At 37.3% G+C, this 25,297-nt stretch overlaps 1 protein-coding gene across 2 annotated transcripts in view; it reads left to right on the top strand.

Annotated features, from left to right (window-relative positions):
* The window catches only part of Smc2 (structural maintenance of chromosomes 2), a 50,668-nt gene that overhangs the window by 716 nt on the left and 24,655 nt on the right, over nt 1-25,297 (top strand). For both annotated transcript variants that reach the window (XM_027403087.1, XM_027403088.2), the window contains exons 2-16: nt 333-558; nt 1,279-1,428; nt 4,438-4,560; nt 6,342-6,380; nt 7,430-7,540; nt 7,741-7,785; nt 9,502-9,735; nt 9,927-10,076; nt 16,919-17,152; nt 18,206-18,365; nt 18,764-18,881; nt 19,920-20,058; nt 20,885-21,004; nt 22,486-22,690; nt 24,941-25,076. In XM_027403087.1, the coding sequence (XP_027258888.1) occupies nt 391-558; nt 1,279-1,428; nt 4,438-4,560; nt 6,342-6,380; nt 7,430-7,540; nt 7,741-7,785; nt 9,502-9,735; nt 9,927-10,076; nt 16,919-17,152; nt 18,206-18,365; nt 18,764-18,881; nt 19,920-20,058; nt 20,885-21,004; nt 22,486-22,690; nt 24,941-25,076 (2,132 nt within the window). In that variant the 5' untranslated portion in view covers nt 333-390. The remainder of the gene's footprint in view (nt 1-332; nt 559-1,278; nt 1,429-4,437; nt 4,561-6,341; nt 6,381-7,429; nt 7,541-7,740; nt 7,786-9,501; nt 9,736-9,926; nt 10,077-16,918; nt 17,153-18,205; nt 18,366-18,763; nt 18,882-19,919; nt 20,059-20,884; nt 21,005-22,485; nt 22,691-24,940; nt 25,077-25,297) is intronic.

The raw sequence follows: 25,297 nt of genomic DNA, 5'->3' as shown, positions 1-25,297 counted from the left end.
AGTACCATAAAAGCGCTGTGTGGCTCGGAGAATGAAAAAAAAATAGCCTTTATTAACTGCAGTATTATTAGAGTGCAACATAAGCCTAGAAAAGTGGGCAGTAGTGATAAAGTTAGTGACTTCCAGGTTGATTGGTTTAACTTCCAGGCAGTGGGTAACTGTTGGATATGTAAAATCCCAGGAAGCTGTTCTTAAAAATAAAAGTAGTTTAGCAAGTGTATTTTTCCTGGTGATCTACATTCTTATGTACTCTTGTCATATTTACTGTGATTTGGGGTTTTTTGTTTTTGTTTTTACATCTACTTATGTGATGTTATTTCTGTTTTATACAGACCTGGCTTGTAATTTGTTGCCCAACAGAGGCTTATTAGCCCAAGACAGGATAGAAAAATGTATGTTAAATCAATCATTCTCGAAGGATTCAAGTCCTATGCACAAAGGACTGAAGTCAATGGTTTTGACCCCCTCTTCAATGCTATCACTGGTTTAAACGGTAGTGGCAAATCCAATATATTGGACTCCATCTGCTTTCTCCTAGGCATCTCCAACCTGTCTCAGGTAAAGTGTAAAATTTCTGATTTGTGTAAAGTTTGACTAGGGAGTCTTTGTTAATCTTTGGAGCCTAATTGAATTTCCTTCATTTGCATGTTTGTTACTTGGTGTAAAATTTGTTATATTACAGTGTAATCATTTAAGCAAATACTATTATTATTCCATTCTGTAGATGAAAAGATAGAAACTCTGAGGCCTTGCCTCAGCTTCCTTTTCTTTTAAGCTGTTGGGAGTAATGCCCACACCAGCACTGTTGTTTCAGTTTGGTCTCAGTTCTGAGTCTGTACCTCATCTTCTGCCTTACAGTGCCCTGTTAGGGTGTACTGAGAGATGGGGTGGCTAATAAAGTTCATGGCTTCCTTGAGTTTTGCTAAGTCATTAAAATTTAGAATAGAATTGGCTGTGGTAGGGCATTCCTTTAATCCCAGCACTCCGGAGGCAGAGCAGATAGATCTCTGTGAGTTCCAGGACAGCTAGAGCAGTCACACAGAGAAACCCTGTCTTGAAAAAAACAACAACAAAAAAATTCAGAATAGAATGAAAATTCTGTTGAAAAAGGTACTTATAGGTTAATGTCTGTAGTCCTTGTTTTTCTTCCTGAGGGTGTGACTGCCTGTTTTTTGACTTAATACTACATAGGGGGGTTTTCCAAAGCAAGGCATGTAATTTTAATGCTGCTTTTGTACAATAAAGTTTTGTCAATGAACTTTCCTTCTTTAATTATAGGTGCGGGCTTCTAATTTACAAGATCTAGTCTATAAAAATGGGCAGGCTGGTATTACTAAAGCCTCCGTTTCAATCACTTTTGATAATTCTGACAAAAAACAAAGTCCTTTGGGATTTGAAGCTCATGATGAAATCACAGTAACAAGACAGGTGAGTAGCTGTCAAATATTTGGGTACCTTATATTGTGTGGCAGACGCTCTTTCTGGGGAGGTCTGCACACCCCAGGTAGGGAACCAACAGCCGACCAAAATATGTGTACCACCAAAGTTCAACTTGATGGGCCAGTGAATTGTACTAGAGTTACTCACAGGATTTTGGGTAAGGAATTACTACTTACAGGAGTGGAAGTGACTCAAAGACAGCTGTGTCATCCACCATGGGTGACAGACAAAGCTAGGAGCCTGGAGCTCACTGCACAGCCTGCAGGCAGCTCAGTCTGTGGAGAGTAGCTTTTCTAGGTACCTTACTGGTCTAATGGCTTTTGAGGCAGCTGTGTGGTCTCAGTCTCGTTTGCAACTTTGCCCCTCTCAGAGTCTGCAGCTCAGCTTCCTTCCCTCTGAGGGAGGCTTATTGTTTACTCTCACAGGGAGAGGCCTAGTGAATCTGGTCAGTTTGAAGGAGCTCCTGAAGCTGTCATGAATTGTTTATGTTCCTGTTTGAAAAGCCTCCCTGCAGGATGGAACATTCCATTCAGCCTTGGAGGAAACTGTTACATAACACTGCCCCAGACCATGGTAGATTAGAGCAGTAGGGGTCAAAGGACCATAAAAACATTGGAAGACACAGCTATCTACATTACGATTCATAACAATGGCAAATTTACAGTTATGTAGTAGCCATGGAAATAATTTCATGGTTGGGGTCACCACCTCCCATGAGGAACTGTGTTAAAGGGTCACAGCGAACCACTGCATTAGAGAGTTTCTCCTCAAGGCAGCTCAGCTGATTGGAACATCTTTCAGACAGTTGCTGGTTTGCACTTCTTCAGGTGGCTTGTCTTAGGCAAGAGTGTCTCTCAGGAGTAAGATGGATGGGACATAGGGGCGTGCAGTGACCTGGTCAGTTCCAGAGATTTCCTGAAGGTTTGAATTTGTTTGTCTCCTGAGTTTGAAGGAACTACCCTGAAGGATGGAAGGTTGTATTTAGAAAGAACACCTCTTATTTCAAAGAACTCACCAACATAGATTGTTTTCTCTGGGAAGAAATTTTGTAACACCTTGTAAATGTTTCAAGTCTAATGCCTTCCTTCACAGGATGGCTCAGTAAAAGCTGCCTGGGACAGTGTTGATGAGCAAATCTTAGGAATACTGACTAGAATCCTTTAGGGTACCTTTCTTACAGAGTCCTGAGCTGCATAATGGTGCTTCTGTCAATACTGAACTGTGTGCTTGATAATGCCCCTCTAAGATGTGTCCTCTGAAAGAGAACTTGAGATTCTTCATCTCATGTAAGCACTCACCTGTGATTAGAACTTGAGCTATGCCATGCTGGGATCTTTCTTACCTGTGAGCACTTCAGTTACTTTAGATCTTGCTTCTGATCTCCTTTTATAAAGAGATTATTAAAAACTAATCTTAAATTCAGCAGAAGTCTGCTAACTTAGTTTTATGCATTAATTTTGATTCTGTTGACAAAGTTCAAACATAAAATCGGACTTTTTTGTATATTTCAATATTTAAGTTGTCTGCAGGTCTAAATGTTTTCTAAGTGGAACCACCAGCCTCTCCCCTCCCCTTCCCATAGTTTTTTTTTTTTTTTTTAATCTAGGTGGTCTCAGATTAGTGTGACAAAAAGGGTTAGTAAAAACAGGTATGAACAGAATTAGCATTTCTTCGTTTTAGATACTATACTGGTTTTCTCAGGTTTTCATTTCAATGTCTACAATGTAACTTAAAGCTGCTGTGAATTTGTTATATGTATTATTACTTAGCTTCATTACTGCTATTTCTTTTAAAATCATTAAGGGACTTTCACTAGTCCTTAATATTTTTTCTGTGTTTTGGTTTTTTTCCAGATAGGGTTTCTCTGTGGCTTTGGAAACTGTCCTGGAACTAGCTCTTGTAGACTAGGCTGGTCTCGAACTCACAGAGATCCTCCTGAGTGCCGGGACTAAAGGCGTGCGCCACTTCAGCCCAGCTAGTCCTTAATATTTTTTCTTATAATCAATGCTTTCAGCTTCTCAGTTTTGTTTTAGAATTCTATTAATCATCTCTATTTTAGCATTTGTGTTAAAACAGGATTTTTTGTTCTTATCAAGCTTTTGATGTTATTTATTTGGCTAGGGCAGGACAGAAATAAGTTCTTGTTAGATTTTTAGTAGCCGTAAACAGCTACTTTTTGGGAATTGTCTCTACATACCTATTTAATAATACATAATTTTTCTATCTTTATTTGTGTAATGAGACTGTATTCTTATCAATTTCTTTTTTGTATAAAATCTTTGCTTTATTTATGGACACACCTCCCAACCTAATAATCCTCTAAAGAAAGTAAACTAGCTTTTCGGTATTTATTCAGTATGTATTAATTACTGGTGTGTATTGGAGATTCTTGAATGTAGTGCGGTATACATTACGAGAAGCAAATCTCTCTTAATTCTTTCAATCTTTGCTAAATGCGACAGTCATACCCTAAATGGCAATTTTGAAATTACAGTAAAATCTGAACAAGACCGGATCTAGAATGCTGTGATGACCCAAGCTGAAGTACCGTTGTTCTCTTTCTTTGAAGTTTTCAAATGCCATTTTAGTGAATGCCTTTTAGAGTTCTGTCAAGAATTCATACCAAAATCCATGTCTTTAGCTTTTATCTTCTGTTCCCATTAAAAAATGGAAGACAGTTATTAACCTCTAAATGTGGTCAATTTCAAAACATGATCATTTTTATACATATTGGAAAAATAAAGGTAGATGTGACCTGAGATACGTAGTTAATGCAGGTTAGGAGGCTTGTGCATAGTTAACATTAATTAGTTATTGAAAGTGCTTGAGTTGTCCTCTCTCAAATCAGTATTCTTTGGGACTGTGCCACACATTTTCCACTATTTACTCAGGATTGGGTGTGCTAACACACAATAGTGGAAGGTAATAGATTTGTCATTTTATTTTGATACAAAATGTTCCTTTATCTTTAAAGGTTGTTAAATGCTTCCCTTTTAGGTGGTTATTGGTGGCAGAAATAAATATTTAATCAATGGAGTGAATGCCAATAACACTAGAGTCCAGGATCTGTTTTGTTCTGTGGGCCTGAATGTTAACAACCCTCACTTCCTCATCATGCAGGTATGTTGGGATCCTTTCATATCTTTCGTAATAGTTGTATTTTTCATTTGTTGCATAAGAGAAGCATGGGATTTTTTATATCTGTTTTTTGTGTCTTTGCATTTTCTGAATTTTTGCTGTTATGTGGTGCTTTTTTGTAGTTAATTTTGTAAGTGAAGCCAATATGAGATAAGTTAAATCACGTGTCAGGTTTTTATAGCTGAGAGACTGGGGGCACACCCCCCACCCCCCACCTCCCCACCCCACCCCCGCCCCGCATACCCCCACACACCACTGGAAAAAAGAAGAAAGTCAGAGGAAGAGAGATTTTTTCATCCAGAGTTTTAAGGTTTCTTGCTCATTGTTGACCAGCTCCACTGCTGTGTGCCTGAGGTGAGGCTGAAGTATCACAGCTGAACTGCATGGCAGAGGCAAGCCGCTTACCTCATGGGCTCCAAGGAGCGAAGAGAGATGTGCTTTAGAAACCCAGTTTCTCAAGTGAGGCCTCCACTTCCCATAGTTTCTTTTTTTCTCCCGAGACAGAGTTTCTCTGTGTAGCCCTGGCTGTCCTCAAACTCACTCTGTAGACCTGGCTGGCCTCAAACTCACAGAGATCCACCCACCTTTGCCTCCTGAGTGCTGGGATTAAAGGTGCACATCACCACCTGACTTCCCATAGTTTCTAACCTCCCAGTCCAGCAGTAACTGCATCAGTGGTTTAGACCATAGATCAGTGTTTTCATGATTCGGTCTCTGAGTATTCATTGGGGATGATGCCTTCAACTCTTGAACCTCTGGGGAAATACTTGCTATCAGCACCATAGAATCATTATCTTTTATAAATGATTAATATTAAAGCTTCTAATTTTTCAGGGATAAACTGAATGATTAAGTCCTTCAGAGACTTAAGCAAATGAAAAGGGAAGTAATATACTAGCATTATTTTATTTGATTCATCTAAACTTTCCATTAAGGGAGTCAAAACAAGTGTCAAAGTCACGATCCTGATAGAACCATGTGTTTGTCCATTTTGTGTTGCTATAAAGGGAATAGCACAGACTGGATGATTTCTAAACAATAGAATTTTTTTTTTTAATTGGTTCATGACTATCATTGCAGGACAATGAACATGGTGCAGTTGTATCAAGGGCAAGAGACTAACCGAGCAAGCATGGCTGAACTCACTTATTATGTACTCAGTAAACAGCAGGCCACTATAAATATCGTTAGTCTCTTTACTAGCCACCTATCAGTGCATCCCAACTCCCCAAATCATGGAATTGGTGATTATAACCCTAATGCATAAATTATGAGAAACATATCCAAACTAACTAAAATAAAAATGTTTTCACTACAATCTGGCTTCTAAATTGACAGCTTACCTTCAATTGACTCAAATTATGACTTGTAATTTGAGGCCTGGGTAGGTAAGTTTTGATTTTAGAAGTGAATATTTCCTGCCACTGGGAAAAATACAGTTCCACTCTAAGACTGTGATCAGGTAATCTGCTTTCTGAAGATATATTTCAGGGTTTAAAAAATAATCAAGAAATGATTAATAAGCTCACATCTCTAGTGCAGAATCTTATACTTCTATATTTTTATTACTGCCTTCTCAAAAATGTCCTGATTTAACCTTGGGCAATTTGTATCATTATCCTTTGTATCATTTAGTAACTTAATTTGTGTCACTCAGATGAGTGAGTTATAGCAGCCTTCCACTTAAATATTGAATGACCTACTTAGGTAACTTTTTTTATAAGCTCATTGTAGTTAAACTAAATTTGCTGTTTTCTTTTCAGGGCAGAATTACAAAAGTATTAAATATGAAACCACCAGAGGTAAGAGTACTATGTATAAAAAGCAAAAATGGTGATTATATAATACTCTTAATTTGCTAGGCAATCATATTTTAAAAGTAGTTTCTTCTATTTAAAATTTTGGAAGCCTTGTGTGAGAATGATTAGCAAAATAACATATAGCACTGTGTCATAGTTAAAAGGTTTTGGCTGTGTGAAGCAGTATAGCTAACTAGTGTTCTATGTTGGGATGAATTACCAAGGAAAAACCTCATAGAAAAAAATCCATGTGAAATTAACTTCTTTTGTAGAATGCATTAGGTGGGGCAAAGGACTTGTAACTGCCTTGAAAGTAGTTGGTGTCATGAATTTTTTACTATTACTATTGAAAAGAGCTAAAGAGACTCTAATTGACATTACTACTCTACTTAAATAAGTTTACTTTCTGTAATGTCTTAGTGAGAATTACTAATTTAAAACCTGCCTAACAAGTACATATCATAATGAATTCTAGGAAATAAACAATCTTCTAGAGATGGGGATGGAAGATGACTAGGAACTTTCTAAAAAGTGCTGGCATATATTTGTATTGCTTTGTTTAGTTACTATTGGTGGCATCAGACACTGCCCTCACTCTGAATAGAGAAACGGAAGCTTAAAGTTACTTGTCATAACTTGTCACTAATGCTTGTGCCATAGTCATTAAGCATATTCAGCCTTGGAATTTAAATAGTTGAAGTCCAACTTAAAACAGTTTTAAGAGCACACTTACAAAATAGAAAAGAGCTACTTTTTTTTTTGTCTGTTTTAGACTTGTATCAGGAAAATAGGAAAAATCAGTAGTTTCAATTTCAGAAGAGATGAACATTGGGAAATTAGTGTAGCAGAAGACTTGATTTGGGAATAAGAGTGAAGCCATAAATATTTCATCAGTTAAGTGTTATGGTCATATATATGTTTTAATCTGGAACTTTTATAGGCTGGTATATATTACTTACTAAAATTCTGTTGAGGTCAATATAGTGGTATAGTTAATGTTAAATTCCACTGAGACACGTTGCTTTGAAATCTTAATACAATTGTCATTCCAGATATTATCCATGATTGAAGAAGCTGCTGGAACCAGAATGTATGAGTATAAAAAAATAGCTGCCCAGAAAACTATAGAAAAAAAGGAGGCTAAGCTGAAAGAAATAAAAACGGTAATTAAATAGATGCCAAACAGTTTTGGAGAGGAATCTTACATTTTGGAGTTTATGCTATAAATCAAGAAAATGTTGCTTTTCTAAGTTCTGTTTTCCATAGGCTTTCATGTACTGTGTCTTAAAGAAACAGATTGCTTAGATGTGTTTTGTATTGGTACTTGACCTACTGAAAATACTGCCTGTCTTTTGTTTTCCAGATATTGGAAGAAGAGATTACTCCAACTATTCAAAAATTAAAAGAGGTATATGCTATGTGCTTGATATATAGTTAGGATGGTTCTCAAATTTGGTGACAGATCCTAAGTTATACAAATACTGATGAAGTGTCTACCATTTCTTGGGAATTTTTCTATGGGATAAAATACATTCAAATTTGTATTCCATAATCCAGCCTTCTGCTTGCAGTAGATATGTATACCTTATGTATTAAGTCAAAATAATATTAGAAAATAATCTTCATAGTCTTAGATACAATATTTGCAGCCCTAGACATCATGAAATTTGGTAATGTTTAAGTGAAAAAAGTTTGTGAAGCACATTTTTTTCCTCCATTTTTTAATTTGAATTAGAATATTAGAATTCCCTCTCCCTTCCCTCCTCCCCTGCCCCTGCGCCCCAACAAACACCCTCCCTATCACATAGACTTTCTACTCCCCAGGGAGGGTGAGGCCTTCCATAGGGGTCTTCAGAATTTGTCATAACTTTTGGGTTAGGGCCTAGGCCCACCCCTGTGTGTCTAGGCTCAGGGAGTATCCGTCTATGTGGGATGGACTCCCAAAGTCCATTACTATGCTAGGGATAAGTACTGATCTACTACAAGGGGCCCCATAGATTTCCGAGGTCTCCTCATTGAAACCCACGTTCATGGGGTCTGGATCAGTCCCATGCTGGTTTCCCAGCTATCAGTCTGGGGACTAAGAGCTCTCCCTTGTTCAGGTCAGCTGTTTCTGTGGGTTTCTCCAGCCTGGTCTGGACCCCTTTGCTCATCACTCCTCCTTCTCTGCAACTGGATTCCAGTTCAGTTCAATGTTTAGCTGTGAGTGTCTGCTTCTACTTTCATCAGCTGCTGGATGAAGGCTCTGGGATGCCATATGAATTAGTCATCAATCTCATATCAGGGGAGGACATTTAAGGTAGCTTCTCCTCTGTTGCTTAGATTGGTAGTTGATGTCATCTTTGTAGATCTCCAGACATTTCCCTAGACCTATAATGTCTCCCTCTATTATGGTATCTCTTATTTGAAGCACATTATTTGTAACGATGGTCCCACTTAAGACTTACTAAGTTTGGTGTTTACTTAACTCCTTACAGGGCAGAGCTAAAAAGCTGTGGTCCTAAGGCACAGCAGCCCCCCACCCCCACTCCCATTCATTAGTAGCAAAAATAGATTAGAAATTTAAACCTAGCCTTCAGACTCCTCTTTTGACATATTTTTTCTAAATTTGGTAGCAGGGGGAGGCAATGAAGCTACTGTATGAATTGTTCTTTATCTGCAGCTTATGCAGTTTAGTTGCTATGTTGTTTCAGTGGATCCTTGTGTGATTCAGCTTGTTGTAGTAGTACCTGAAAGTTCCATAGGAATCATAGTGGCATTGCTGCCAAAATACATTTACCAGTGTGTCCTGTAGATAGGTAGGGGTGTGTGTGTGTGTGTGTGTTATAGACTTATAACACCAGTTTATAAACCATAGAGACGTTTCCTTGTTAATCCCAACTTCTTGACTGTTAATTTACAAAAAAACAAAAATAGCATTCTTTCAAGATGAGATAATGCTGTCTTAGAAGCCAAAGTTCTGAGGTTAAAGTTTCTGAAAATTTATAAAATGATGTCATTAAAGACAAACCTATCAGATCATACAAAGAAAAATTTGATCCAAGTTTGCTGTAGTGAGGTTCTCCATTAATTTGTTTTAAAAGTATGAAATTTGAGTTATTATTTACTATGACTTTGCTTTCAGGAAAGATCTTCATACTTGGAGTACCAAAAAGTAATGCGAGAAATAGAGCACCTGAGTCGCTTATATATTGCTTATCAGTTTTTGCTGGCTGAAGATACCAAGGAGCGTTCAGCGGGGGAGCTAAAGGAAATGCAGGATAAAATATTAAAGCTTCAAGAAGTGCTGTCAGAGAATGAAAAAAAAATAAAGGCTCTCACTTGTGAGATAGAAGAGCTTGAGAAAAGAAGAGATAAGGTCAGAGCAAACAAATTAGATAAACACTCTGGAAAAACTCTACCATTCCTAGGATTCACTGGGCAGGGTTTTCCACATTGCTTTGTTAACATAAAAACAGTGCTGTAGCTTGAAAAGGGTTGGTATATCATCATAGAAATCACAGAAGAAAGCTAGCAGGAGCAAACTAAGTGGTGTACCTTTAATTGTAGGAAACTGGAGGTGTTCTCCGATCTTTAGAGGACGCTTTTGCAGAGGCTCAGCGAGTTAATACTAAGTCTCAAAGTGCATTTGACCTCAAGAAGAAAAACCTGGCCAGTGAAGAAAACAAACGCAAAGAACTAGAAAAAAACATGGTTGAGGTAAGCAAATAAAATATATTTCCAGTGATGTTCATTTGGATATTCTGATCATATTTAGTGTCTGCTACACTAAATATAAGTCAGAAATACAAAAATGGGGGGAAATGATTAAAAAAAGACCTGCCTTTTGGGTCCAGTTGGGGAAATGGTAAGTAAAATATAAAGCTTATATCGTTATAACTAATGTGGTAAAAACAGACTAAATAAATAAAGAGTTGTAAGGAAAGTTGTGCTAGTAAATGTTCTAACGGCCAAGTGAGATTCTGGGTATAGTGTGGTCACGTGGTATAGATTGACAGCAGAAAACTATGTGAGTGAATCTAAATTATTTCTTTTGCTCTTTTTTGAGGCAAGGATCTTAACTTTAACTTTCTAGGACAGACTGCTCAAACACCCTGTGTAGCTGAGGACCTTGAACTTCTGGTCTCCAAACTCTGACTGTAATGATAGGATTACACTGTTATGCCCCCTGTTGGGCCTCATTCTATACTAAGGCAGAAGCCTACCAACTGAGCTGCATTCCTGGTAACCTTCATCTCTTTCCTCATTTATTTGTTTTTAAAGTCTCTTTGTACTCCAGGCTATTTTGAAATTCCCTGTGTACTGAAGACTGATCTTAAGCCTGTTTTGTTTCTCCTGCATTAGCCGAGTGATTACTGAGATGTGATGCATCATGCCCAGTGAATAAAATTATTCTTAGATACATTTCCTTGAAAAGAAAAGGATGGAGGTACAAACTGTCCAGCAATATAGGAGAAATTGGAAGAAGGGCTTGAATTATTAATAAAATATACAAAATAATTAATAAAAATGTACACTGGTGGTAAAAAATCCAGTGGATGGATATAGTAGCTCAGACTTCTAATCTCAGCACAGGAGGCTGAGATACAAATTTGAGATCAGTTTTGGCTTTACTATGAGACCCTGTCTAAAAAAACAAAATAAAACAAGAAAAAAATTTATGATTCAGAAATAGATGGAAGAAGGTGAGAATTGGATAGAAATGAGTGTAACATTCTAGGAGTCAGCCTTTACGAGGACTGGTAAAGAATAGGCTGTTCATGTAAGAGGTTGAGTATCTAGTTTCAGTAGGCGATGTGTATGATGAGGACATGAATGTTTCAGGTTGATTTCATTTTTAAAGTCATGAAAACAAAATATTCCATACTGTCCTATCAGATACTGTTATATATAAATCTACTTATAAATATCAGCAATAAGAAATTTTTAAATAAATTATCAAAGCAGTGTTAGCGTGTTTGTTACAGTTTGTTGTAACAGTTCGTTTGTGGCACCCAACTGCAGAAGTCCACTTTGAGTTTATTTATTTTTTTATCATATTTATTAAGACTTAAATGTGTGGTCCTCTGTCTTGGTTTTTGGCTCATTTTCCCCTGATTTTTGCATGGTTCTTTGGCTTCAACACAGAGTTACTGATTGTTACTTTTTTTTGTCTCCTTTTCTGTATCCTTTATTCTTAATTTATAAATGTTAGCATGGTCCAAGCTAGTGCATAGACATCTTCTATTTACACTTGCTTCTTAGGAGAGTTCTTTTATTCCTGTAGCTTTGAATACAGTCAATAATTTCATGCTTCCAAATCCAAGCTGGGATTCACTCCTTCCACGAACTCTGTGAAACAGTGTGACTGTATTGGTTACCTGGTTATCAGCTTGTTTGAAAGGTCTAGTAAGACACAAAGTACACAGACACAAGATAATTTGTGAAGTAGGCTCAGGTTTTGGATAAAGAAGGTTCGGCAACAGTCTAGCATTTGTGAGCTGATTTCTCAAGCTCAGATAAGTTTCCTCAGGGGAGGTAGAGTCTCATCTGCATCACAGCCAAAGTCACTGAACCTCAGAAGCCACCTGCCCTGGATTTTATATCCCAAGATTTATTTGAGGTGCTACACTAGATAAAGGATGACCAGTTGCTGGAGGAGGACTAGAATGCCAGTCCCTTTATAAGTCAGTATGTTACATTACCAACAAATTCTACAGCCATTCACTGTGTCCGTAAGCCAGAAAGAAGACATTTCAGTTAGTTCAGGGTAGGCTCGAAAGCTGTTCTGTGTTCTCCTCTGAGGCCCAGATAACTACCCTTAGCAAAGCTAGTACATTTCCTATGCCTAAGGCCAGCCTGAAGTCTGGAGGAAGAGGTTTGTCTCCCATTAGGTATAACACCTCACTAGATACACAGTGTAGCATTATTGAGCCTCAGTCAGAATACATGTAAAGAGGCCCAGGGGAACCACTGCCACATGCAAGATAGGAAAGGTCATGCCTACCTGGAGCAATGACTTGGCCCACATGCTGGTGGTCCAAGTACTGTTAGAAAAGAGGTCAAGAGCTCTTCTGCTTGCATTTCAACCAGAAGTGTTGGCAGTTGTTGATGTAAAAACCATAGCTCTCATTTCTTTGGGTGTTTGTGGGGGTTCCCTATATGTATCCCTGGCTGTCCTAGAACTGACTGTATAACAGACTGACCTGGAACTCAGGGAGGGATCTGCCTTTCTACCTTCCAAGTGCTGGGATCAAAGGTGTGTGCTGCTATACCCGGCCACAGCTCTCATCTTAAAAGGAATACAAAATAATTTATTCTGGAGGTATTTTGAGTGACCATGTCCTGGGAACTCAGATTTAGGTTACTTCAGATTCCCTGTTCCAACATGGAAGCAGTTTCACAAGGTTTTTATTTTTCGGTTTTCTAAGACAGGGTTTCTATGTAGCTTTGACTGTCCTGGAACTCACTCTGTAGACCAGGCTGACCTTGAACTCACAGAGATTGGGCCCCAAATCAAAGGCATGGGCCACCATTGCCTGGAGGGTTTTTTTTATAGTTTTACAGAACAAAGAAAGTCATAAATCAAGACAAATTTAAAATACATTGGGAGGTACACTGTGGAGGCAGTTATAATGAGATCAGGGGAGCTATCTGTAATCCTAACATGCTATCTGAAGACACTGCTAGCTCTTGGATTGGCGGAATCTAGTGTTCTGCTAAATTAATAGCTTCAAATAGTTTTTAATTATTTTCATGGGTGTTATTAGTTCAGGTACAGAGTGGGGCAAGGCATGGCTGTTCAGAAGGCTAAAACTAGGGCAAGATAAAGCAATTAGTCTCTGAACCTATCAAATTCCAATCCCTGCTTTATACTGGAATTCTAATCAATCCATTCATTAGTCTCTGAAGCCACGAACTCCTTCCAGGGCTTTTGTTGTTGTTGTTGTTCATAGCCAGACACAGCTTTTCAGGAATTTCCATTCACACAGTCATACATTGCTCCTTTCAGTTGGACTAGCAGGAAGTTTACAGCAGAGCTGTTGTCTTAAATGTAGGTTTTGAGGAAATTGAAGGATTGTAATGGCCTACCAAGACCATGATAATGGTGAAAAATCAGCTGTGATGCTCTGCCACAAGTGTTTTACCATTTATCCAACAACATTGACTTCTTCGAATGATAACAAACTGCTAATATCTCTGGGTAGGTCCCTAGTACCCCTGGTATCCAGCTGTAGGCTCCCAGTCTAGTGGTGCCTCATGGTCTTAGGAGTCAGACCTTGCATACCCTTAGTATACCCAGTGTACTTGATTCCATTATTTGCCAGCTCTCCAAGCATGACATAGGCCATCCAGGTTCCGGTCAGCATGCATGGAGGGTGAAGAAACATCTAATTCCATTGGGTTTATAAGACCTGCAAGGTTTTAATAGCAGTGCCCATAACTTAATTGTTCAGTGGTTCAAAGGGCCCTGTTCAAAATTGGCAGATGTACTAAGAGAACCAAAACACCAGTTTTATGAGTAGGTTCCATCATTGCAAACACTTTTATTTAGAATGTAGGATATTTCTTGGACATTTTGCATGAGTAGTGTTGGCAGTCAGCTTGTTGTAATACTGTAGTTCCCCATGCCTGGAAGGGCTTTCTAGCCAGAGGGATTATCCTGGTATATTGTAACAGTGTGATTTGTAACCATGTAGCTAAGTATGGCCTTGGGCTTTTCATCTTGCCTTCACTTTCCCAGATTCTGAGATTATCGGTGGCTTCTGTGGTCTGTTGTCTCTGTGATCATTTTTGTTGAATAACCTATAGGGCCATGGGAAATTTATGTATCACGAAGTGAGTATATGCCACTGTTGTGGCATGAATCCTTAGCTGTGAGGTGACATATCCTCTCAGACTGTGATGGTGTTCTGTTTCATAAGCAGGCAAAATGTTGATGCAAATAATACAATCTGCAATGGGAATCTGGGTCACTGGCACCCAGAATGGCCCAAAGGGCCCCACTCATAACAAAATGCACCATAGATCGCAGCATTCATCTCATGATCTGATGTCCTCATAACTTCCTCCCTAAGAAAGTCCTGAAAGTGAATTCCTTTCTGTCTCTCGAGACAGTAGTAACAGTGTCACTGTTCACTGTCTTAGTTTCTTCTCTTATTATTCTTTAGACTATCCTGAGAAAGTAACCAAAAGGAAAAGTTTTTGTTGTGGCTCACAGTTGAAGGGAAGTTCCAACAGCAGGAGGTTGAATTGCTGTTCTTATTGCTTTCAGTAGTGTTGAAAGCTTGTGCTTGTCTCACTCTTCCCTCTTTTAGAGTTCAGAATACCAGTTCGGGGAATGCTGCCACCCTAAGTTGTGGGTCTTCCCACCTCAGTTAACCTACTCAGGACAGTCCCCCACAGGCACATCCAGAGTCCCATCCCCCAGGTGATTCTAGGTCTCATCAGGTGGATCGTTGAGATGAACCATCAGAACAGCCCTTTGGGTCTACAGTATCCCTTTACCAAACAGATGCCTCAGCTGGGCTGTATAAATCTTCCCTCACCTTTCCCTGTCTCTTTTCTAGGTAGTCTTGTTTCTCTGAAGGCCTGCACTGTGTATTACTTCCCTCTCAGTGGCTCAGGGCCTGACAAGCTAGTTTCTGAGAATTCTAATAATTGGGATAAGAAGTTTCCCCAAAAGTGGATCTTATGCTGAACTCCCACATTTGTACATTTCCCCTGCTCACTACATCAAATGTATGTAGCCAACTCGTTAGCAATTAGAGAGAGTAGCCTAGGTCCAGTTTACTGTCTTTCTCCCTAAAATGTCAGGCCATGTGTCTGTGTCCACAAACCGTGAGACGTGTCTGTTCTGCTTATCAGGGGCTAAAGCCACTTTTGCTTTTTCAGTAAACCAAACTGGATCAGTTTTGTGAATCATATTCATTCACTGTGAACTAGTTATCAGATTGGCAGTTACACAGCAAGTTATGGGAATGAGATTTATTTCTTACCTATAGGTGGTAATTATATAGAAGCCTGGATTATATTGTGTACCTTTCCCTCATGACCCTGGAAAGTTGTCATGGGTGGATGGAGTCTCATTTGTGTAAGTCCATTTAACCTGCAATTGAGGGACCTCAGGAAGCACCATCATCAGGGATTTATACACTGGAGTGAAATGGGATTTACCTAGAGTGAAGTGAGGGGCTGTGTTAAAGCAATAAGGATATCATATTCCTAAGGGGGGGAGAGATTAGAACTCAGCCTTAGGAAGTTGCATTACCAGCAGCACATTCTGCAGTTATTTTTAAGAACTTCATCTAAATGGGGAATGAATTGGGTCAGTTCAAAGCCATCAGGAGACTTGTCCTTTAATTATATTTTCAGTTTTGCATCTACTTAATACTTTCACCTGAGTGGCTAACAAAGTGTATAAACTTAACACATCCACAGTGGAAGTCATAAATTTTTCCCCCAATGCTGAATTTTCCACATCAGTAAATGCCATGGTCATACTCCTCATTATTTAGGCCAGAAAGCCTAGATATGATCATGCCCTCACATCCATCACTGCAAGTTCATTTGAGCTATTTCCTCTTGTTAGGGCTATTGCAACACTGGCTTATTAGTTGGTCTGCTTTTGCTATAGCTACTATATAGCTTGTTCTTTACAGAAACTAAAATGGAAGTTGGCTAATATCAAATATTTCAAAGTCATATCTGATGAAATCAAATATTTATCATAAACTCTTGTGTGCTTTGTACCATGACGTCCCATTCCTTTCATATTTTCTCTCTCTCTACTCCAACCAGTTACTCAAAGTCCCGTCACCAAGTACGGTGCTGTCTATTTGCTCAGTCTTCATTCAGACTTCTGCTCAAATGTCATATCATGCAAGTTTTCCTTTATTCCTAAAATAGCTTCTAGTACTTGGTGTCGCCTGACCTTGCCTTATTTTACCATATTTTCTGCCTTAGAATATAGACTTCCTAGACACAGGGTATAATCTGTAAAGTCTTGAAACAGTATCCAGTATATAGTAAGGACCTAGTAAATAGTAGATGAATTACAAGTAGTCAAGTGGCCCAAAATATCTGCCCATGTTTATGTAAATAAGGTCTTTTTTTCCTTAGTTGGTATCTTGTCTTGTGTGAGATATCTAATTAATATTACATAAAAGGAGTTAAGTATAGCAATATTTATTCTGCAATGCTTGAATCTTATGCCACTTTATAAAATATTTTTGTATATGTATTCTTAATCCTAAAACTTTTAAGCTTGATGTGGGGTGGTTATTGTTTTATAGATTTCAGAACTGATTTTTAGCTTTCCTAAGTGATTTCTTTAAATTTATTCCATTTTGCCTGGATTTTATTGTCCCATATGGAAAGAAAATGTCATATTATATAGGTGTCACATACCCAAAACAGCAAGTTACAACATGAGAATTTAAAGTAATAACAGTTAAATTACTTCTTTTATTATGCCCTCTCAAAATGCTATGAACTTTAATAACAATGTAAGTTGAAATTTTCTTCTAAAATCTCTTTTCACTTTGATATTCTTCCCCAAGGACTCTAAAACATTAGCAGCAAAGGAAAAGGAAGTTAAAAAGATAACAGACGGGCTGCACAGCCTTCAAGAAGCAAGTCATAAAGATGCTGAAGCTTTGGCCGCTGCACAACAGCACTTCAATGCTGTTTCTGCTGGCTTGTCCAGCAATGAAGATGGAGCAGAAGCAACTCTGGCTGGGCAAATGATAACCTGTAAAAATGATATAAGTAAAGCTCAGACCGAGGCCAAGCAGGTATGCACAGACAGTAAGCATGGGGTGGGAACTACTGCAGTTCGTGAGAAGCAACTTTTCACATTATGCTTTGCGTTGCTACAAAATCTTGAAAATAATTAGTTGAATGTCAAGGATTTTTAAAAATATCGCTAATCTCTAATGTGGAAAAATCTCAGTGCATTCATTGTTAAATATTGGTAACCTTCGATTGTCAAGAGCTGTATGCTATTTGTAGCACTGCTTGGAAGTATGCATGCATGCTTTTTCGTTAAGTGAAAGAGCCACCTTTAACATATTTACATGAAAACATTTATATGCTTTATTAATTAATCCTGATCAATTTAAGACATTTGAATTTACAAATATTTGTATTTTTTCATTCAGAAGTGACAGGCATAGAGTTTGTAAGAACTCAGTACTATTAAAGCTTTGAATTAATTTTTAATAAACATACCCTGAAGGACTTAGTAAAAGCTGATCTGTCATCATTGAGTTATAGACTGAGAATATTATAATTCTAAGGCCTGAGAATATATTCAGTTATACACCCTGAGAATAAAAGTATGCCATTAAAAAGCAGTGTTCACTTGTAGAAATTCATAGGGGTCAAAAGTAGTCACCATTGAATATCAGACTTTTGGCACTAAATTTCTGTCAGTGTACCTTCCCTTTTATGTATTGTTTTACACAGCTGTTTGCTGTTGACAGATACAATTCATAGAGATATGCAAATAAGGTTAGAAACACTCAAGTTGAAGACAACAAAATAGTGATATGTAACTGTCGGGTGTATTTTTAAATAGCTACTGAGAGTTATTCTCATGAAATTTCCCAACTTTGTTAATATGTCATACTGTATTAATACTAAGAATAGACATGTTCTAAATTAGTCATTTATGTTAATATTTTTAAGACATGAATACAGAGAAATTAACTTTTTTGAGTATTAATCCAGGAGACTACACAGTTCTATTTTCAGTTCTGATGTTTCCTTGTTAAATTGATTTGAATCTGTAGCTGTTTCATCACTAACATTGCCCACCTCATAGTCTGTTACACTTTCTGTCACAGGCACAGATGAAGCTGAAACATGCCCAACAAGAGCTAAAGAGTAAGCAAGCAGAAGTTAGGAAGATGGATAGTGGCTACAAGAAGGATCAAGAAGCTTTTGAAACTGTGAAAAAAGCTAAGGAAAAACTTGAAACCGAAATGAAGAAACTAAATTATGAAGGTTTGTCTTAAGTGTCTTTAAAGTCAAATCATGAGGAGGTTTTATGCATAGAAACTTTTTTTTTAACCTATTTGTAAACATTAGAGAAGTGTTTGGTCATAAATACAGTCAAAATTGTCTAAATTAGTCTAGTAAATTTTTGATACTTTCTTACTTTATCACTTGAAAGCTTAAAACTAGTGTTTATCTATGTTCACGTTAGTAGGTATTCAGTTCATATGTTGTTTCTTGCATTGAAAATTGTATGATTTTGATGTTAGAAACATGACCATTTGATACTTGGGAGATTTACATTTTGCTCCTTGTAATACTTGAGAAAGAGAGGCAGAGGCTCTGCTTCCCTTAAGTGGTCACATGTTTAAGACCTGCTTTCGAGCTCCTTCTGATTTACTTCTCAGAAAACAAAGAGGAGAAACTTCTGGATAAGCACAGGCAGCTCTCACGTGACATTGGTAATCTGAAAGGAACTTACGAAGCTCTCTTGGCCAGATTTCCCAATCTTCGGTTTGCATACAAGTAAGAGATTTAAGCAGTAAATAACCAACACACATTTTTGCTTGCACTGGAAGGCAATCTGGAAATTTTTCACAAGATTTTTAAGTTACATTTCTTTATTTTGTATTTTTTTCCTCAAATATTAATTAAAGTATATCAAATGTTGGATGTGTGTGTGGGGATTCTTTTGAAAATAACAGTGACTGGTATCACTCATCTTAAACCAAATAGGGTGATTTAGTCTCCCTCTGTTCAAACTGCCTTCACAGTTATTCTGTCATTACTGTTGCATTCTTTGATTTGATTTACTGCATGGGATTTTTATGACATCCGCTTTTCATCTTTTTTCAATGGCAGCATTGAACATTGAATTCTGGATGTCAGGCGTAAGAGGGAACCACCCCTGAGCTCTAACCTTTGTTACAGCATTATTTATTTATTTATTTATTCGTTTATTTATTTATTTATTGGTTTTTTGAGACAGGGTTTCTCTGTATAGCTTTGGAGCCTATCCTGGCACTCGCTCTGGAGACCAGGCTGGCCTCGGACTCACAGAGATCCGCCTGCCTCTGCTTCCCTAGTGCCGGGATTAAAGGCGTGCGCCACCAACACCCGGCTGTTACAGCATTCTTAACCATAATCATGTAGTAGAGAAATTGGAACACCAACGTTGTTTGCTGAACATTGGCTAAAAGGGACTGGAGAGATGGCTTGCTTTTAAGGGAGCAACACACTGCTTGTTCAGAGGACCCGATTTCAGTTTTCATTCCCCACATCATGGGCCTTATCTCCTACCTTTAGGGACCCAACACCCTCTTCTGGCCACCACAGAAATTGCATTCATATGCATCTACCCCCACAAAGATATGTGTATGCACATAATTGTAGATTAAACAATAAATCTGTTTTAACTTAGTGAAATATTTTACTTTTCAAAAAGTAGATGACCTTTTTTATTTTTGGTTTTGTAAAACTATACTAATTTGTTTGTTTAGAGGTCTTAACTATATACTACTATATTTACCTGAGATTAATTTTTGGTAATTTCTCTATTTTTAGGGATCCAGAGAAGAACTGGAATAGGAATTGTGTGAAAGGACTTGTAGCTTCTCTGATAAGTGTGAAAGATAATTCTGCAGCTACAGCTTTGGAATTGGTGGCTGGTGAACGACTCTACAATGTTGTAGTAGACACAGAGGTAAAGTAATTTTAATTAAAGAAAATTTAAAATTAATACTTAGCCTGAAAATTCATATATTACTAAAAAAATTTGGTGCTTTTTAAATCTTTTTCTTTAGCTCTCCAAGCTGCTTAATCTTTATATAATGGAATTAATCAGTTAACTATTTTTTGATAACTTTAATTGCAGTTTATTTCTGTTTTGTTTTGCTGTACAAATTTATATTTAAAATTTGTAAAGGGAACTGAATGCCAATTTTTCTATTACTCTCATTGGATTTATCTATATTTCTCGGTTCCCACTATTTTTGTTCCTATAAATTAACCAGAGTCCATCATCTTACATTTTATTTTTAGATTTATATTTTACCTTTAATTTGTGTGTGTTATTGTGTCTGTACAAGCATGCCATATGTGTGGTACCTGCAGAAGCCTGAAGAAGGCATCCTGTACATTTTATCTCTAGAGTCATTTAACTTTTCATACTACAAATATATACCCATTTAGCTGCTTCTGTGCATTTGCTCCCTCTCCTTGCCACTTCTCTTCTGCTCTGTAACAATTTTTCCTTTTAGGATTCTGTATATACATGACATCGTATTTTTTTTTGACTTATATCATTTAACAAAAACACCTCCCAAGTTCATTCAAAGTGGTCAAAAAGGTCAGCATTTCCTTAGTAAGGCTGAATTATAATCTATTTTATATACTTTTAAAATTTACTTCTTTGAGACAACACACCTCAGATATATTTGATGATGTATTCATAAACTTTCATACATTCTATTGTAATGTTTTTAGTCATCATTAGTAATTTTTCTTAACATTTCAAATGCACGTTTTAGGTAACTGGTAAGAAGCTACTAGAAAAGGGGGAATTGAAGCGTCGATACACAATAATTCCTCTCAATAAAATTTCAGCCAGATGTATTGCTCCTGAAACTCTGAAGGTTGCTCAGAATCTTGTAAGTCTCATTTTGTCTTAATTAAGTGTTTAATCTCTTTTAATTTTAGAAAACACCAATCGTTAGGGACATGCTCATGTAGAATTGCAGTCAACTGATGAAGTAGCCCTATTATAGTGTACCTGCTCGTAAGAAAATAGATAAGTACAAGGAAATACAATTTAAACTTACCACACATTTTTATTTTTTGATGTTCTGCCTGGCAGTGGTGACTCACACCTTTAATCCCAGTACTTGAGAGACAGATGCCGGTGGATCTCTATGAGTTCAAAGTCAGCCTGCTCTACAGAGCCAGTTCCAAGACAGCCAGGGCTACACAAAGGAACACTGTCTCCAAAAACTAAAACAAAAGGTTTTTTTTATTATTATTATTTGTTTTACTTATTATGTATGTGCATGACTGTATGTCATATGCTCATGCTCTTGAAGGCCAGAAGAGGATGCTGGATCCCCTGGACCTGGGGTTACAAGCTTCCTGATGTGGGTACTGAGAACCCATCTGTCCTCTGGAAGAACAGCCAGTCTTCTTAACAACTGTCTTTCCAGTCCCTTACATGGGTCTTGAATGCTGGTTAAAATCATGAAGCTAATGACATTTTTTAACAAAATTAGCTTGTTACTGAGTAGTTACTATAACTTGAAAAAGTTATGTGAAACCCATAAATAGCTCTTATAGTTAAGATACTTAGCAGATAGCCAGTGCATTTAGGATTACTTGGAAAAATTTCAAGATGTTCTTGTAGTTGGAACATCTTGTAGTTGGAAGTGCTTGTTTTAGTTTGTGTCATTGATGTTCACAAACTTATTTTGCCTGTAGTTAAGCCTGGTTTAGTGAGCTGGAATTTTTCTTACTGGCAGAAGAGGTACTTTCTCTTAGGGTTTGTAGCCAGTCCTGTTTAATGGAATCTGCTGCCTCAGAAGACAAATGTGAACAACAGCCTTTGCTGTGCTTTGCTGTTGGCATAACAATGCTTGGTTCTTCTAAAAAGATGAAAAAGTTGGACGTGGCAAACAAAGTTCACAAAGAGACCAGGGTTCGGCATAGAAGACACAGCTTTGCCCAGCCTTTTTATTCTTAGTTACTCATTTTGTTTATTTCTGTAATTCCAAAGTGACTGCTGTAGTACAACTTGAATAAAAAAGCATTTACCAATTACTAATAATTGAAACAAAACACTTTCTGTAACTGTGCTGATAAACAGATTATTTTACTTTAATTAATAGTTGTATTTGTATAGCCCATTTAGATGTACAAACTTGGTATTGCCTTCTTAATAGAACTTGATAGTGCTGAGCACTTAAACTATTTAAATTAGTAATAGATCTTTCAGTGTTTAAAGTTGTATATTTTAATGGAAAATTAATAATACTGGGTATATATAATTTAAATCTTTATTGTATGTAGCTAATCTTACTACTTTGTATAGTAACACTTCAAAGAAAATAGTGTGTCCTATGGTACATGTTTTGTTTTCCTGCAGGTTGGTCCTAACAATGTTCATGTAGCTCTTTCCTTGGTTGAATACAAACCAGAACTTCAGAAAGCAATGGAATTTGTCTTTGGAACAACATTTGTTTGTAACAATATGGATAATGCCAAAAAAGTGGCCTTTGATAAAAGGATAATGACTAGAACTGTAACTCTTGGGGGTGACGTATTTGATCCTCATGGGACATTGAGTGGAGGTATGTTCTATATCCACTGTGTTAACAGTTCTGTGGTAAATAGTTTGTACCTCAGTCTCAGTTTCTCTCTGTCTCTATCTCCCAATTTCTTTTTAAAGTACAGAAAAACCTTCCAGTGGATTATGGCATGCTATCATGGATCAACCTAGTGGTAGCTTACCATCTAAAGCATGTCCCTGTTTGTGCTTAGGTTATTCCAGTCACTGAGATGGTGTGATAGTATAGTCTTGCTGGTGCATACTTCTGCATACTTTTTGCTTAGTTGCAGTCACACACACAGAAAAAGGCAGGTTTTCTTTTTGTTTTTTTTTTTTTTGTTTTTTTTTTGTTGTTGTTGTTGTTGTTTGTAATTTCTTAGCCTAACTACCCATTTTCTCTGGAAATTTAATAACTCACAAAATGATCATGTTCTAATGCTGTGTCCCAATAATATAATAACAATGAATAATATTTATTCTGCACCAGGCAATGAAACACAAGTCTAATTGCTCGTAATAATAAAAGCCTGGAGTCAGATATTAGGGTGTGAAAGCTGAAAGATCAGAGAAGCAGAACAGCCATTAGCTCTTACCTCTACAAAATCTCCAGCTGAAGGGAGGCTGGCTCCTGTCTCTGTCAGCCTTATATTCCTCTCTTGGCCCAGCCTGTTACCTCCTCCCTAGTGCTGGGATTAAAGGTGTGTGCCACCACTGCCCAGACTCTATGGTTAACTAGTGGCTAACTCCAGACACTGATCTCCAGGCAAACTTTACTTGTTAGAGTACAAACAAGATATCACCACAAGGAAATATTGAAGACAGCATTGTCTAATACTGTAGCCACAAGCCATCAGTAACTCTTCACATTTGATAAAATGAGAGAAATTTCCTTACTTGCACTTGCAGCTTTTCAGGGGCTCAGTAATCACAAATAGTTGGTAATTGGATTACACATGTATAGTACATTCTATAAAGCCTTATTCTATGGACCTTAAATACATAACTAATCCTTATAACAACTTTGAGTTGGAATATATTAAACGTTTCTAATATACACTTGCAGAAATTAAAAAAAAAAAAACACTAGTTAAGTAACTTAGTAATTTGCAAAGTTTGGAGTTGGAATCCTAGTCAGGTTACAGCTTGTATTCTAACCCAATTGATTCTTTTTTAAAATATCTTTTGTAAGATTTATTGATATATATATATATATATATATATTATATATATATATATATTGTGTGTGTGTGTGTGTGTGTGTGTGTGTGTGGTGTGTGTGTGTGTGTGTGTGCGCGTTCAGAGGCCAGAAGCAGGCATGAGATCCCCTGGAGCATGTAGTTAGTTGTAAGTTGCTTGACTTGGGAGCTAGGAACTAAACTCTGGTTCTCCAGAAGAGCAGGAAACACTGTTAACCACTGAGCCAAAGAATTATGTCTTTGTAGGCCAGGTGAGTTAAGTGATCAAATGTCACACTCTTCAGAACATTATCACATAAGTATTGTCTGCAAAGAAAATGAACTAAATATTTTTAAATATCTCAAGCCGAAGAAATTCTTGAGATTTTATTATTTAGATGTGCTTGGAGTTTTACTTGTAAGAAGTGGCATATGTATAATACTATATTTTATTATCTCTAATAGCATTGTTAATTAACCTTAGCATCCTTCCATGAAACCTACAGAGCTTCCTTATTAGCATGCCAAGCTGTCACTGCTGGATGAGTGCAGTTACTTGTGCGGTATGTGAAGGCAGTTAATGCTGATGGTTTTGCTGCATCTTCAGACCCTATGACAAGTTATGAGATGGTAATGCAATAGCTCTACTAGCTTGAAGTAGTTTATTTCAGTTACATTTACTACAGGTCTGTTGCCTCTACTCCCTGTTCTCATACTGTAACTCAGTCTGAAGAAATCTTATCAGTATGCTTTCCTTAGGGCAAATGAATTATATTTGCTGATGTTCAAGGGAGTTTGATTTCCTTTCATTGGTCAGAACAAATCATAATGCCTGGAGTAGAAAATTTGCCTTAGCAGGATAGATTCCAGTGGTTATTTTGAATCAATAAACTATGACATCTACCAAGAATTTCTTATTTTTTTGTCAGTTTCTTCTTCGTTAAGGCTTGGTTAATGGAATAAATTCCTCATCGTCTTAACTTCACTGGAGGATTTGCTCTAACACCGTTTCTACTATAATTCTCTTAGAAAAGAATGTTTGGTAAATGTGTGGTAACTCTAAAACCTCTGTTAATTTGCTTGTTAATTCTATCCAGGTGCCAGGTCCCAGGCAGCTTCCATTTTAACCAAGTTTCAAGAACTCAAAGATGTTCAGAATGAGCTCAGGATCAAGGAGAATGAGCTACATGCTCTAGAAGAGGAACTAGCAGGTCTTAAGAACATTGCTGAAAAGTAAGACTGCTGCTGGGCTAAGCTACACATGTTCTGCATGATAGAAAACTATTGGAAATTGTCTTTGGTTTTATTTTTAATTTTAGAATAAGTTTTGAATAATTTTTTATCCACTTTTTTCTGGTTTAAAAGGATGTCTGTTAAAAGAAGTTAACAGAATCTAATTAAGCAAATAGGAAAAAGATCCTCTTTTCTTGAAAAACTATGTGGCATTGGTGTCC

Source organism: Cricetulus griseus, chromosome 2, assembly GCF_003668045.3.
Source record: "Cricetulus griseus strain 17A/GY chromosome 2, alternate assembly CriGri-PICRH-1.0, whole genome shotgun sequence".
Classification (NCBI taxonomy): Eukaryota; Metazoa; Chordata; class Mammalia; order Rodentia; family Cricetidae; genus Cricetulus; species Cricetulus griseus.
Note: the sequence above shows the minus strand (reverse complement) of the source record. Positions and strands in the feature narration are given on the sequence as shown.